Source organism: Zeus faber (assembly GCF_960531495.2).
Source record: "Zeus faber genome assembly, chromosome: 16".
Taxonomy (NCBI): Eukaryota; Metazoa; Chordata; class Actinopteri; order Zeiformes; family Zeidae; genus Zeus; species Zeus faber.
The window spans coordinates 3,393,231-3,408,937 of record NC_137202.1 but is presented as its reverse complement, the minus strand read 5'-3'; the positions used below and the strand labels follow the sequence as shown (position 1 = coordinate 3,408,937).

The 15,707-nt window shown below is 41.4% G+C and overlaps 1 protein-coding gene across 1 annotated transcript; it reads right to left on the bottom strand.

Moving 5' to 3' along the window:
* Window positions 1–793: 793 nt before the first annotated feature.
* Window positions 794–15,163, bottom strand: slf2 (SMC5-SMC6 complex localization factor 2). The gene is made up of 21 exons (XM_080016764.1): window positions 15,065–15,163; window positions 13,960–13,994; window positions 12,754–12,986; window positions 12,034–12,267; window positions 11,647–11,701; window positions 10,622–11,433; window positions 9,658–9,737; window positions 9,458–9,571; window positions 8,709–8,876; window positions 7,803–7,905; window positions 7,633–7,720; window positions 6,228–6,369; window positions 6,040–6,124; window positions 5,215–5,391; window positions 4,870–4,964; window positions 4,669–4,756; window positions 4,385–4,507; window positions 3,860–3,937; window positions 3,422–3,508; window positions 2,499–2,567; window positions 794–1,372 (listed from the first exon to the last, which is right to left on the bottom strand). Exons 1-21 carry the CDS (start codon window positions 15,088–15,090, stop codon window positions 1,184–1,186), a joined length of 3,081 nt encoding a protein of 1,026 aa, XP_079872890.1. The 5' UTR covers window positions 15,091–15,163; the 3' UTR covers window positions 794–1,183.
* Between the last annotated feature and the right edge of the window lie 544 nt (window positions 15,164–15,707).

The following is a 15,707-nucleotide window of genomic DNA, read 5'->3' as shown; positions in this document are numbered from 1 at the left end:
AACAGTGCTCCATCGGCATTAAGGGGCCTAATGTGTGTGAAGGAATGCCTTCCCCACATGACACCACCACCAGCCTGAACCATTGATACAAGGCGGGACGGATCCTTGAGTCGAATTGCAACCTACAATTTGCTTGTTGCTACAGAAACGGAGATTCGCCAGACCAGGTGACATAATTCCAATCTTCTGCTGTCCACTTTTGATGCCCGTGCCACTGTTCCTTTCCCTTATTCCAGGAGTGGAACGCGGTGTGGTTCCGCTTGTTGTGCTTCCGCTTGTTGTGCTTCAGAGATGCTCTTCTGCACACGATTCCAACGCCTGGTTATTTGAGTAACTGTTGCCTTCCCGTCAGCTTTAACCAGTCTAGCCATTCTGCTATGACTGTTGTTCACTGGATGTTTTTCCACACCGGTATCTAAACTCTTAAGAGACTGTTTTGCGTGAAACTCAGATCAGCAGTTTCTGAGACACTCAAACCAGCCTGGCTGGCGCCACAAACCATTCCAGTCACTTTTGATCATATTTCTTCCCCATACTGATGTTTACTCTGAAAATCAGCTGAACTGGTTAGGACTGCACGCCCTCCTACATTGACTTGCTGCTACACGAATGGCTGATTGACACATGTACCTAATAAAGTGGCCACTGAGTGTGCGGTAGGGGCACGCACGCACGCACGCACGCACGCACGCACGCACGCACGCACGCACGCACACACACACACACACACACACCATACCCTCATCTATGTCCGCCCACTTTTTCAGGCAAAATCAGAACTTTTATTCAAAGTGCAAAAATAACGGCCCATGAGAATAGACAGTGCAAATAGAAAAACATCTTAAGGCAATTTACAACAACAACCCTGAAGCCAAAAAAAAAAGGTCCAGTATTCCAGCTGATCAGCAAAGGTAGAACGTTGGTCTCCAGTGTCTGCCAGATTTTTAATTTCTTTACTTCAGTTCTTTTGAGTTTAAGTCGGCTCCAAGTTTCAGCGCTGTTGACTTCTTACATTCAAGAAGCTCCATCTTTGGTGTAGCTTCGTTTTGAGTTTTCCGTTGATCACGTGTCTTTCTCAGATCCGTTACTGTCGTCCCGTCGTCAATTTATTTTATTTTTTTGTCCACCCCTCTCCACTTTCATTCAACTCAGTGTTTTCCACCTCGTTTACTCCTCTGCGTCCCTATTCATTCTCCTCCATGGGAACAACAGTTTCTGGACCAAACTCCTCATCTTCGTCCTCTGTCAAAGCCCCTTGCTCCCCTGTAGAGGGGTCTGACATCCCATCATCGCTTTCCTCTGTTGTCTCTTCCGCCTGGCTGCTGCTCAGCGTGTCTCCGGCTGGAGGCTGCCAGTAATCATACAGCTGATCCTAAAAGGGGCAAAGCACGCAATCAATAAAAACAACCTGGCAAATGATTTAAAGGGTAACCAAACCCTTTCAAATTGATCCACATGCGAAACCATTGGGACAGCACCATCTATAGGTTGAATAAGGTTACTGCAATTGCTTTATCTGGGTCAAACTAGTGCGGTGTTCAGGCTGTCTGCTGGTATTTTAACCATTTTTAAGACAATTTTAACTAAATTAAGACCGATTTTTGGACAAATTTTACTCTCTCTCATTCAACAAAGTATTGCAGGTAAGTACAATATATTTGGTGCAGGGCGGGGCCGTATTGGGTAGAAACAGGGAACTTCCTTTAGGTGGTCAGACCTCAAGGTAAGCAGTTATATATTCCAGGAACTAGAATACCGGAATATATTACAGGAACTGGAATATATAACCAGTACATTTACCCCCCACAGATCTTCAGGCAGGTAAGTACTTTCTTTTTTTCTTTTTTCTTGGATTTCTCTCCACAGGTAAGTATAGAGGTAAGTATGAAGTAAATTTGGTTAATCTAAAATAGGCATTTTCCTCAACAGGTTAGAGGAAGAAGAATCACTTTAAGGATCTCTGCATTTGACTTTGTTCTTGTGCCAATGCCATAGTTAAGGGCATCGGCAAGAGTGTCTAATTCTAGAAGTTTTTTATAGGGTGGGAGGAAACCTGAGCACCCGCAGGAAACACACATGCACACAGGGAGAACATGCAGAATCCACACAGAAAAGCCCAAATCGGGTTAGACCCAGAACAGTGCCAACCACCCATTCACCGTGCCACCCAACAGACACGTGTAGCAGGTGTTAGGTTCAGCAGGGACTCATTTTGACAGAGAATTAATAAAAATACATGGACAAATAACATCAGAAAAAATGTTTATGATGAAATGAACACCTAATAAATTCTAATTTAAGACTATTTAACTACTTCTAAGGCGTAATATTTGTAAGGACCAGCAGACAGCTTAGTTTGGTGCCATCTTTCAGCTTGAGGCTCGACTGTGCTTTTAGTCGGAGCAGCGACAAGCCAACGCAACAAGACCTCGAACCAACAAAAACAACTATCCAAAACAGCAGACAGTGAAGATGTCAGCAAGTGGTGACTACTGTACATTGAGAGGTTTTGTGCTGGAAAGGAGCATCTGCCACTTGTTGTAGATCCTGGCCACAAGGTCCTTCACCTGGAAGAGCAGGAACTGAGATCATATATGGAACGTGGCAGCCCATTCAAGTCAGTGTATATTCAGTTAAGTTGCCAGTAATGAAGCGTTAAATTAAGTTTGACTACGGCAGAATGTCCAGGTCTCTGAATAAAAACTGCCTATGGTCCCTGCTTCTCACAACACTGGCCTGTGACTGGTCAACATTTCATAAATGGTACATTGTATTCTATATATCAGCCAAGCTGTCTAAAGCCAACAAAAAATGCAAGTTGTCTCATTTTAACATAGAACTACATCATGGCCTTAACTAATCAACTCTGCAGATTGGGTTTGGAGAATAGGGAAACAAATCATCATTGAACATTAGATGTGTAACAATTCCAAAAGGTAACAATAAGAAACAATGGATCCTGCATTTGAACGGCCACCCATCTCATTAAAAGCACACAAAGTACGACATAAAAGATCGCCTTTCATTATCTTTGTTACAAATCAAACGATAAAGGGGTTATAATCAGAAAACACATTGTTTGATCATTTCTTTACTGTGAGGATTAATGGCCAGAATACTCAGATCGATTGCCAATACAAAATGTTGGCGCTTCACATTAGGCTGGGCAATATAAAAAAAAAAAATATATATATCACAACAAATTTTGACACCTCAATATCAATATAATTTGACAATGTCTTGGAACTCTGGGATCACTATTGGTGTTTTCATGAGACATTTAAACACAATAATTATTTAAGAAAGCGTTAGTAATGTGAATAAAATAGCATTTCTTTCCCAAAGACAACATTTGACAGCATCAGTAGATGATATCACATCACAATATGGATATTAATCCACCCAGCCCTGCTTCACAGACCTTGCTTCTGTAGAGACACTTCTCACTCTCCCTGATGTCACACTTGATGTGCCTTTCCAGCTCAGACGACAGTAACATCAAGTGCTTCTAAAGGGCGAGGAAACACAGCAAGGATATAATAATATCAGGTATGAGAATTTAACTATGTTCTAAGACAAGATTGGAATGTGTGAAATGAGGGGGAAAAAAAGAATTGAATAAATCTTCGGATGTACATGACGTCCAACTTAACTGAGGCTCAACATGCACAACAATTAAGTTAAATTATTCTATAAATGATACTGTACATATTTTACACAGCATCAGGTAATAATAGTGAGCCATGTGCGATGTGTATATTCAGCACTTTCATCCACTGCATTCAGTAGTCACAATGATGATCTGAAAACAAAAAGATGAAGGCAACGCTAATGAAGGGAAAGAGTTTGGAAACACTACCTTCTGCTCAGGCGGGGAGAAATGGTAATTTGATGCTTCGTTCACTAGTGTCAGGAGGCTGTAGCAGAGGTAGTAAGTCTAAAATTCACAACAAAAGGGCAACAAATCAATCAGCACATCTATTAAAAAATGTTTTGAATACACTGAATATACACAGGCAACCTAAAAATCGAATGAGTAAGGGATTATTTGTGATACCTGTCATTCTCCAAGACAATGGACGGAAATCTAAAAATCGCTTCTACTTCGGACAGGCTGTGACGATACACTGGCCTCACAGTTCGCTACAATACACGGTACAGAGTTCACAGAGACTACATCCTTTACAGAACTGGAATGGAAACAATTTATGAGTGTCGTGTTTCCTTTTTTATTGTACTAGCAATGAATTGAAGTATAACAATTTCACGTTGAACTTTTTCCATACACGTTTTTCTTTCCTATATAGTTTCAAGGGAAAGTAATGCAAATAATACTACTAATCGGACTCACTAAGGTGTTCATGACGGGGAGACGTGTTCTCACCTGTTGGTCTAGAGTGTTAGAGTCCTCTACTTGTTCTTTCCTTTTCCTGTTGGAGGAATTCTGCATAGCTCGGAGGAGGCTGGAGGGTTGCATACGAGGCAGGTAAGGCAGTAGATCAGAGAACTGCACCGAGCAGAAGCACCAGAGAGAAAGGGAAACAGGAAGGTCGAGGATTACTGAACTGTTTATCACACACGGGCAGATATTTTACAGAAAGAGAGAATAGACCGTCAAAGCAATTTCAGCATGAGATGTGAGGTGTTGGTACACCTCCAAAACCTCACCTGAAACTCTTTGCAAGAAGGCCTGTAGGTGCAACTCCCATCTAATAACTTAGAGATCATGCATAGACTTAGGTGTCTGCGCAGCTGCCTATAGAAACAAGTTATAAAAAATAACCATGTGGTCAAGTCATATTGAAGAGAGATGGACAGAAGGCCAAGTCAGAGGTGGAGAGATGGAAACTCGATTGAAGAGAAGCTTACTTTCCCCGCTGGTGGTCGGGGAGCAGCTGGAGCAGCCAGCACATGTTGTGGTGATCTTCTGTCAGATCACAGAGCGCCAGACACATTCTAGGCAGCTGACGGATAAATAGAACACATAAAAAAGAAAATTATGATTTAAAAACAACCAACACCATTCACAAAACATGTAACAGGACATGTAGTGTAATCCACCCAACGCAGACAATATTACGGATTGCTGCTTTAAGAACAAAGCAGCACAATAAAACATAAATGTTGGATTTACAACTGACTAAAACTACAAAGGCGACATTCTGTCAGAGCAGATATCCCGCTTGGAAGAACCAGAGACGCAGCTTAACTGACCACGCCTTCCCAATCCCTGATGTTGTCGACGATGTGGCACTGTGCAGAGAACAGATCCAGGTTGGGATGCAGGGCCAGCTGTGCCTCCAGACCCATCCGGCTCAGGATGGCGAGGAGCAGCAACAGGTCAGGGTCACTGTAGGCCCGAGGACTTATCCCCAAGCAGAAAGTCAGGTACTACACACAAAGAGAAGAAGTACTCAGTGAAGGATCAGCTTTCCAACAGACCCCCCTGTATGCATTCGGATACACCGTTGCTGTGTCTGGAATGGCGTGCTAGCGTTTTATTTAGTACGCCAAAATTAGTGTTTAGTATGTCCCAAACCATATCACAAGGGCTCTACCATATTCACTGTAAATTTTCCTTAATGTCACAGACCTAGACTTGCAAAAAAAACATTTCACGGATTTTATAAGAAAGATATGACATTTCACAGCGATGATTAAACTTTTTAAGCACACAAGTCAGCATAAACTGTTCTCATTACATGCAGTTACGTTACATCTGGTACGTGTTGTATGTTTACATCCATTGTTAAAAGACTCACTTTGTATGAGACAAGTTTTCCAAGCACAACAGGCACATGTGACTTTGGTAGGGCCGTACATTTGACATATTACATCCGGTGAGATGTCGTAGTATACAAGCACAGCACACAATGCATTGCATCGCGTCACAAGGACAACTGTAGATGACGGGTCCAGATGGAAAACAACAAACAATGGCAGAGGGCAGGTTGTATGTAGCGTTGTATGTTAATATGCATGTCAGTATTTATGTATATGTTCAACCCCAAGCTGGTAACTTATCTGAATCTGTCTCACCTTAAGAATATTACTGTAGTTGTGTTCTGGGAAGGTGCTTGGTTTTTGTTTGCCAGAGTCACTGTCACTGCTAAAGATGTCATCCCTTTTAAAAAAAGAGACACACAAAAACACAGATATACACTGGGGAAACTTCAACAACAAACAAAATATAACAAGGAAAGTCGTGGACAGGAAATGGTACTTACAGCAAATCCCCCTCTGTGAATGGAGGTTGCAGGTTCCCCAAAGGGAATAGGCTGACGAAAGAAACCCCCATATTCAACAGGACGCGAGACACATCCGTTACACTGGGGACCCACACTTCAAACTTCTGGCACCCATTTTTGACTGAATAAATACATGAACACACACACACACACACACACACACACACACACACACACACACACACACACACACACACACACACACACACACACACACACACACACACACACACACACACACCTCAATATCGAATTTCACCATATGTTGGGGATGAATATTGGTGCTTTTAATAAGAAATTTACACACATGAATATTTTAAGAAACAACCATTAATAATGTGGCTTTTATCACCAAGCAGGTAGAACTACGGTGGCCCTGAGAGCTCAATGCACTGTCGCTAAAGAAAACACATGCAAATAGACAAAACACAAATGCAAAAGCCACAACATAACTGCGAGTTATGAAAACAAATGCAAATAGACAAAATACAAGCAAATTAATAAAACATCTTCACCAATTTAAGAACATATGCGCAGCATTTAAAAAATGCGCTGCAAATCCAGACTTGTCCAACGAGCTGCATACCAAAATGCTTTGCAAATTCGAACAACACAACGGCATTAACAGAAAACACAAATGCAAAAGGTACAACATAACGGAAGTGATGCACCGATTTTTCTGCAATAAAATATATAAAAAACGAAATTAAGAACCTGGACTATCCATCTATTGCGCCACAATAGACCACCATGTCCAAATCTTCCATCTTCTCCCTCCATGCAATTAATAAACAGAAAAACAAAAACCTTTCTATGAATCCCGTTTTTATTTAAGCCATTTAAATTTGATTTTCCAGAGAAAACGGCATCTACCTGATAGTGTTGTGCGGTTCACGATCGATTCAAATCTTTTGGGTGAATGAACTGAACTGAATCACTTCCTGAAACGATCCGTTCATCAGTCAGTTCAGTTGAGCATTGGTCAGTTGTGAGCGAACCGCACAACACTATGACAGAGCCGGTAGATGGCATTTGCTCTGGAATACTACACTTAAATGGCTTAAATAAAAACCGTGGATTGATATAAGTTGTTTTTTACTATTTATCAACTGAATGGAGAAAGAAAGATGGAAAATTTGGACAAAGGGGTCTTGCGTGGTGCGATTGGTCTGTGATAGTTGCGGGTCCAGGTTGTTACTTGTATAAATTCTGAGACACTAAGTTATTTAGTTGAATATATTTTATTGCAGATAAATCTGTGCGCCCGTTGTGCTCTCGGAGCAACCTACGAAGTTCAGAAAAGTGCATTCAACATTTAACTACATGAAGACAACCAAAACACCAGATGATATTGTCATAATAATACATCACAATAAAAACGGACCTATCTGATAAGCAGCTGTGCAGGCGATGTCCAACAGGGCGTGCAGTATCTGCTGAGAGACCAGTCTCTCAGTGTGGACCGACATCATCTGAAAAGATGGAGGCTTTAGACACGTGGAAATGCACAGTACATGGTACATGGAGAGGTTCCAGGAGAATATTGGGTCCAACCTTGAATAGGAAACCTGTGACCTGAGGAGGGCAAGGCAAGGAGTCGTAAGCTTCCTGAAACAAGCCAATGACGACATGCAATCTCAGTTGCGCTGGGCTGGACCTAAGTGCGGGGACAGACAAAGTAAAGAACAGAACAGTTCATCATTGTACCCATGCTTTATGTGAAATTGAAGGTGGGTATGTTATTGTCATACATTATAATAAGCTAAAAAAAACAAAACCTGCATATTAACATAAAACAGGGTTCATTCTGGCATGACAAGATTAAATTCAAGGACTTCCAAGTACTTTATTAAGTACTATTCTTTCACTTTCAAGGACTAAAAATATAAAATAATCTTCAGTCTTATTGTCTATTATTTATATTAGTATATATTATATACAGTATATATCTATAATTAATCTCATTATCCTTTACTATTATAAGTGTCTATTTTCAACCATGCTGGATAAAATTTACATTCCCCTTTGTCGTAAAAGTGATTCTGGAAATTTTGTAATACGTTATGATTTCAATAACAAAACGAGGGGGAATAACACGGTTTTTCCAACATCAGGTTTTTTTTCCAATGACTTTTCAAGCATTTCAGTACAAAAGGGGCTATTCTGAGGGTATTCCAGTACTTACATTTATGAGGACTAAATTCAAGCACCTCAAGGACCTGCTAAGAGCCCTCATAAGAAAACTGTGATTAAGAATATAATTGTTTATTTGGCACTATCATCGTGCAAGATTATAGTAGTGTAATAGCACATGTGGAACCAATAGAACCTGAAATGCCATCGCTTATGGGAAATATGAGGGATGCACAGACGCTGATGGCGGCATTGGGTACTGTGCTCATGTACTTGTCCTAAAACCAACATAAACTTCAAAACGTGGCATAGTTACAGAGAGCTCACCAGATGAGGGTTTTCTGTGCGGCCCCCTGCGGCTCCACTCTGCACTGTCTGAGCTGCAGTGTGTCCTGGCTGAAAAAACGTCCAAAACCATCCAAGTCGAACACAACTTCCCCTGGGTGAACGTCCCTGATGGCGCCTGAGGACACTGAAAAACGCTGCACAAACTCCCTGGGGTGGGGGGGGGTTTAACAAACAGGGTGATTTGTAAACAAAGCGTCAGTCTCATGGCATAAAGTGTTCAAAATATAAAGGTAAGTACTATATATTTGGTACAAGGTGAGGCAAGTTTTAGGTAGAAGCAAGGCAGGTTATGACCTAAAGGTTTCTATGAACTGTTATTAGAACAGTTACCTTTAGATCAGACTTCAATGTTAATTTGGACCTGGAATAAATTCTTTAATAATACCAGTACTTTTTCTCGTTTTTTTTTTTTTTTGTTTTTGTTTTTTTTTTATACGCTTTTCTCAAACGCAGAACTTAAGGTAAGTGCAAGGATTTGGGATTTTGGTTTCTGCTTTTATAACACCTATAACAAATAACACAGTATTAACCCCCCCCCCCCCGAGGGAAATTCAGGAACTTATTTATGCATAACAACGAGACTAAATCTAAAGAAAAATAATTATGTGGATAAATAAACTTTGAAAATATTTAATGACTATTAAGGTGTGATATTTGTAAAACTGAATTTGAGACAATTATGACCTTTTTACAAAATAAAATTCAAGCAATGGAAAATGACTCCTTACTGCTGTTCGGATAAGACAACCTCGCCCTGGTTCTCCTCGGCCTCCTCATATTCAGCGATTCTCAGCAGGTCCTCTTCGCAGGCGGAGAGTATCTTGGTCTCCTCCTCTTTGCATCTGAGGAAAATTCAGAGGTGAATGCCTCGCAGTCTGCTGCTCATCAAAATACACTTGCTTCTAGTGAATCGCTTAAAGTGACACACCTCTTGTTACTGTGGATTTCCTTCAGCATCTGATCGAGGTTGTTTTTGTAATTAACAGCCTTGGTTCTGGACTGCAGTGTCTGTCAGAAAAAGCAGCGACATGGGACTGAGAAAGGGTGCAGGTTTCAAAAAATTCACGCCATTCTCAGCTAAATTTATGATCAATTTTGACCTTCTGCAGGTGTGAAAGTTAAGCTAATTATGGTTACTTTTCAGCCTTTTTTGCATTCTCACTTTACATATTTTTTTCCCAGGGGCAACAACATCTTGATTTCCAAATCCTTTTTTTCTTGAATTACTAGCAGAAGCTCTATTACTAGCCTTAAAAGTATAAATTGGGGATTTTCTAATGCTATGTAAAGTCTTTTTTATTTTTCATGAAAATGCACTTAATACTCTTTTTAATGACCAGCAGATACACTGTGAAAGATCAAATCTTGGAAGCAAGTAGGGTTGGGCAGATTAACGATTAAATCCTCTGTGACAATGACAGATGATTTATTTATTTATTTATTTATCTATTTATTTATTATTTTATATGGCAGGAAACATCCGAGAATTTAAACGATGTAAGTACAGTTTTATCATATTCTGAAACTGGAGGGAGAGAGGGGAAAAAGGGCCCGGGGGCTCCGGTCAGAGCTGTCAAGTAACCTTTGGAATTTTGTACGATCGCCCAAGCCCAGAAGCGAGAACAATAAGAAAGAACAACAGATTTCTAGACTTTGTTTAACAGTATCACTAATTAAGGCAAAATGCTGAACCAAAATTGATATAAAAATTAATTTAGCTTGTTTTCCCTTTTCTTTATATTTATTACTACTACTACTACTACTACTATTTGATTTCCTTTAAAGCACATTTATGCATGCTGTTTATGAAAGCACTATACAAATAAATGTAATTAATTATTAATATTATATTACTGTTATTATTATCATTACAACTGTGTGTTGCAGCTTACTGGTTTGGAGTGGCGGCGGGGCAGAATAGGCGTGGTGGGCTCTGGGAGGGCGCCCTTTTCCGGTGTGTCTGGGGGTTTGGCCACGCGCTGCATCATCTCCTGCAGAGAGAGCAGTGGCTCGTCCTCGCTGCTCTGGGAGCTCTGATCCAGATCAACCCCCAAGCTGAGGCCCAGGCCGAGCTGCAGGTCCAGGGGGTTGTTAACATCCATCTTCTCCTCACACTGCCACTCTTGCCGATGAGCCCCGGATGTAGAGGGTGAACACGACGCCGCGGAATCGTCCGCCCTGAAGGTGTCATCGCTGGATTGTCTCAGCTTCTGAGGGGCGACGTGAGATCCGAGTGCCTTGTCAGCTCTTGCCCCCTCATTGCTGAGCTGTCTGACCGGGTCACTTATGAGTCGGAAGTCGTGGGACACTGCACCTTGTTGACCAGGTAGTGTTGAGGGGAGAGTCATTTTAGTACCAAGTGCCTTGGACGGGGGAGAACCAGTGGAGCTCTGACTTTGCCGACAGGGTGATTTCACGGGCGTGGTAGCAGAGGTGGGCGTAGCTGCCTTAGAGTTGACCACGTAGGTGATGGGGTCTGGAGTGAATAGTTCATCTAGGTCATTTGGTATGACTGAAGTTTTCCGTATTTTAGTGGTTTTGTGCTTTTCAGCATTGTGGGATAGAAGAAGATAGAGGGATTGGCCAGGAGGGCAGTTTGGCATTTGAGCTTTGCTATAACTTGTGTCTTGGGGACACCGTTTGACCCTGCTGTCGCTGCCTTCAGAGTCACTGCGCCTCTTCAGAAATGAGCAGTTCACGCCCCCTAGTGGGGACATAGTGAAAGATATTGGTACGTACGACGTACAGAAATGTTACTCCATTTTGTTTATTTATTAAAAGCACCTCAAAGGTTGACTTTCAGAATTCCCCCCAAGAGATAAATTAAGTGTTATCTTAACAATAGATTATATATTTTTTAATATGTCATATATATAGAGTACTTAGAAAATAATTGAGATTTCACAAGTTTTCTAACCTTGACTTGACTTCTGACTTGAAAGCGTTTCTTTATGTCCTCGGGAAGTATGGATCTGCCAAAAGAAAATAAACACTTTTTGTCCTTTCACAGCATGGGAAAAGCTGGCACTAAATTAAGGAAACAGACATAAAAACAAATCCTCCAAAGTGTTTGTTTTTGAATTAATGTGAAATGTCTTTCAACTGCAGAAAGAGCTATCTTACAATCAACCAACTGTACTTATTTTCATTATGACACATAACACAGCACCATGCTGTCACAGTAGAACAAGACTCCAGGTCCACAAGCCCCATACATTTTACTCACCTGAACACTATTAGGTCAACATCTACTGTTAAAATAGAGACAGCAGGTTATTAGCATAAATACATTTAAGATCTTTACCTGATTATCTGCCACTGTGCTGGGAATGTTTTGTGGAAATGGATCTCGATTCCTGTCGGGGGACTGGATATTCTTTGCGGGCTTGCCGTGCAAATGAATGTTTCCAGGACTCCAGGATTTTGTGTTGGCCAGAAATGGTGGTTGAGCCTTCTCTGCCATCTTAGGTGTGAGGGATGGGACACAAGACTGGGGCTGGACGGTATGTACGGAGTGTCCAACATCACTTGACCCAACCTGACAGGGTGAATGTTCACAACCGCTACAGATCAGTCTGGCTCCCATCACTTGACATATTATCAACTAACACAAGTTATATTGTTCCATTTTAGCTCATTGAGTCTCTCACTGACACTCCAACGATGAAAATGTCTCATGCCATCCTCTTAAAAACCTTAATTTTAAACACATTTGCCTATTTATTATCTTATATGTAATAAGAGGCCAATTTGAAACTAATGGTGGTTGAAATGTACCCCAACAGAAAAAAACTTTTAATTAATCACAATTATAAGCAAAGAATCCAATGTCATATTTGGCTTCTGATTTGGCATTATTCCATGCTTCCTCCCAGTGGTTAAGATACCCTGGATGTGGGGAGTTGCGCACTCTGTATTTCAGAAATAGTAAAATCTCTTTAACCCCACTTGGAAATGTTTGTTATGTTAAAGTGAATCTAAGTTAAGGAAGTCAAAGCGAGAGCCTCTCAGCTGGGGATCCTACCTTGGCCGGGTTGCACGCAACAAGCCCTAAGGAATGGATTGAACCTGGGGCAGGAGGAGGATGGAGCTGAGGATGTGGTCTACTGCTGTGGCAGTGCTCAGGACTACGCAGGGGTATCGTTCTCCTGGGGGGCGGTTGTGCGAGGCGGTTTGGGACCTGAGAGGGCTTCATTGGCGTCTCCAGCTGGGATGTGCGGCGACGCTGACGAAGGGAATGCAGAGAACTCTCCTTTACTAAAATAACAAAACAAAAACATGGATGGAATGAAACTGGCTCTTATTTATGTTATTACCTTTTATGATTGAAATAAAAAGCATGTTAGTAGGCAACAGAATGAAATCATCAAGTCAATTGAACTGCACGTATACAAGACATCACTGTCTTAGAATGTTTTGCATACTACAAGAATGACAACATCTCTGGCATGTTGACACCCACCCATAAATGATGGACCACAAATATAGAAGTCAAATAGGAATTTCCAGGTGGTTTGTTGGGCTTGGCGTAAAATCAGAATGACTTGATGAATTACTAGCTTAAGGTAACTCCAAGGCAGCATAGAGTGACAAGAATCAAACCATCAAGACCAAACCAAGATTGTATTCAAATTAATTAAGGTTGGAACAAATGTGCATAAGATACTGTAATCAACAAAGTTTTATGGATTATTAGGTAAATCCTAGGAGATTGGGGAACATCTGAGTAAGGAGCCAGTGATCCTCTTTCTGGTATGTAGACTTTCAGGGTAGTACATGCTTACCTGTAGGCAGCGACCTTTTGATTCAAAGAATCAAATTACTACGAAGAAAAATGACTATGATTCCAAAAAGTGGAACTTGGCTTTAAACTGTAGCGGGCAAACCTAAAGCCATCACTGACATAACTTACAATCTTTGTAACCGTTGCGGCCATGTCCAGTATGGGGTCTGGTCAAAAACAAATTTAACATTTTTAACTATAACTGAAATAGCCTAAAAAGCCAGCGAATACACCTGCACTCGCCAGGAGACCTGACCCCTGTTTATCCTATAGATGAGCATAATTAAAAAGGTGTGCCATGACATGGAAGCCTCCTAGTTGTGCATGTGTATTTACACAGTTATTTCAAAGTACGTGAAAGGAAAGGAGTAATAAAGGGACTCCTTGGGTCATGTAAGCCGTTATGGTAATGTTGAACAAAACTCAAACAATTTCAGTATCACCTACCTTTGCCATTTGGAGAGAAGTATTCGCAAATGGTTCTGCAGGGGGTAAGAAATGGAAGAAAAAAATCACAATACTTTTGGAATTAATGAATGTATCAATGTATCAGGGAATAAAGTACATCTGTCAGCACAGTGTGTGTGTGTGTGTGTGTGTGTGTGTTGTCATATATTTCCAAGCCTATTACTAAGCCTTTCAGTCCCTCAATATAAACTAGCAGAAAAACAAACAACAAACAACAAACTGCGATGGTTTATGTAAACCAGGCCTTGTATAATATTTTGCTGGTGGGGCAGATATTCAACCTGTTACCAGATAGCCTGGGGCCAGAGGGAAGCAGTTAACCAAGAAGTCAATTGTATTTGTTGAAGCAGCATTGTTAAACTTTAAAGAAAACGCAATCTTCATTCTAAAAACAATAATACAAAAGATACAAAATCAGCAGTTAAATAAACAATGCACTTTTTTTTTTAAATTATTCTCTGGGGTTTAATATTCTTGTATAAATACAGCCTCTGCATCGTGATGTCCTGAGTTATTACAGTATATGCAGTTCATTGATAAACTCGACGTGTACGCAAATGACAGCAGTTAAATAAACAATGCACTTTTTTTTTTTAATTATTCTCTGGGGTTTAATATTCTTGTATAAATACAGCCTCTGCATCGTGATGTCCTGAGTTATTACAGTATATGCAGTTCATTGATAAACTCGACGTGTACGCAAATGACCAGTCTAGGTCAATACGAGGGCCACATTCGGCCCGCGGGCCGCCTGTTTAATGCGCTAGACGTAACAATCGCAATGACAAAAAAGTTCAATCTAATGGTGACCGATATGAGTGGATAGGCACAGCCAAGCGGCTATCAAACAGAGAAATGTAAAGAGCTTTTATAAAAGCCAAGCACTAGATATTCAAACCGGTTGAACGCCATGTTTCTCTGGAGGTAAGCCAACAGCAGCACGTTTTACTGCAATCCAGACTCTACTTGTAACAACACTAGCTAGCTGGACGCGGCTGCTAGCTGCTAGTTAGCAAACCCCCGTGCCTCCGGTTGCCATGCCCGACGCCTGATGCGTGCCTTCTTTATTTAGTTTTTTTTTTACCGTGTTTTCCTGCGATTTTCTGACATGTTTTCTTATGTTGTAGACCAAGTTGAGGGCACCGGTTCCCCATGGACGGCCCGACTCCGGCGGGATGTCAACATCCCGTGCGGGTCAAGCTTCCCCAGCGCCGCTCGACCGCTGAATAGTGATCGTTCGAGAGAACGGATCGTTCGCCGCGAACGAACATTAGAAATCGGTCGGGGGGGACTCGACCCGGCGGAACGGTCGTCCTGGTGACTGGGGGTAGCTGCGGCCGTCGCCGGGTCTGGATGTTGATTCGGGACAAGCCTGCCCATCAAAACTCTTTCCGTTTCGACTCAGCGAGTGAGAGAACCTCTGACTCAAAGTGAAAATAATTACTGAGGAGTAATTCATGAAGGGAAGAGGGCGTTTTCATATAACGGAGGTGGAATGAGACTGAATTCACATTTGCGTTCGACCACAATAAACACTTCAGATAAGACGTTTTGTGATCCAGGTTCAAGTTCAAGATATTTGTCACGTCCATATTCACACACTCAGGAGTTCGAGAAAATCTGGCCGAAATATTTCAGCGACCCCCACTTTACATTCTTCCGCCTAAATGCGTTGTTTTAACAGAATCCGTCGCTCGCCCGCGCGTTAGTCCAACCGCTTCAAACGA

What these genes read in the sequence shown, in the direction of transcription:
- slf2 (XM_080016764.1), bottom strand. Translation starts at nt 15,090, where the DNA reads ATGTCAGAAAATCGCAGGAAAACACG. An exon ending in CCCGACCACCAGCGGGGAAA is followed by an intron (nt 4,757 to 4,869) that starts GTAAGCTTCTCT and finishes TTGTTTCTATAG; the next exon opens with GCAGCTGCGCAGACACCTAA. An exon ending in TCTCCCCGCCTGAGCAGAAG is followed by an intron (nt 3,509 to 3,859) that starts GTAGTGTTTCCA and finishes CTCGCCCTTTAG; the next exon opens with AAGCACTTGATGTTACTGTC.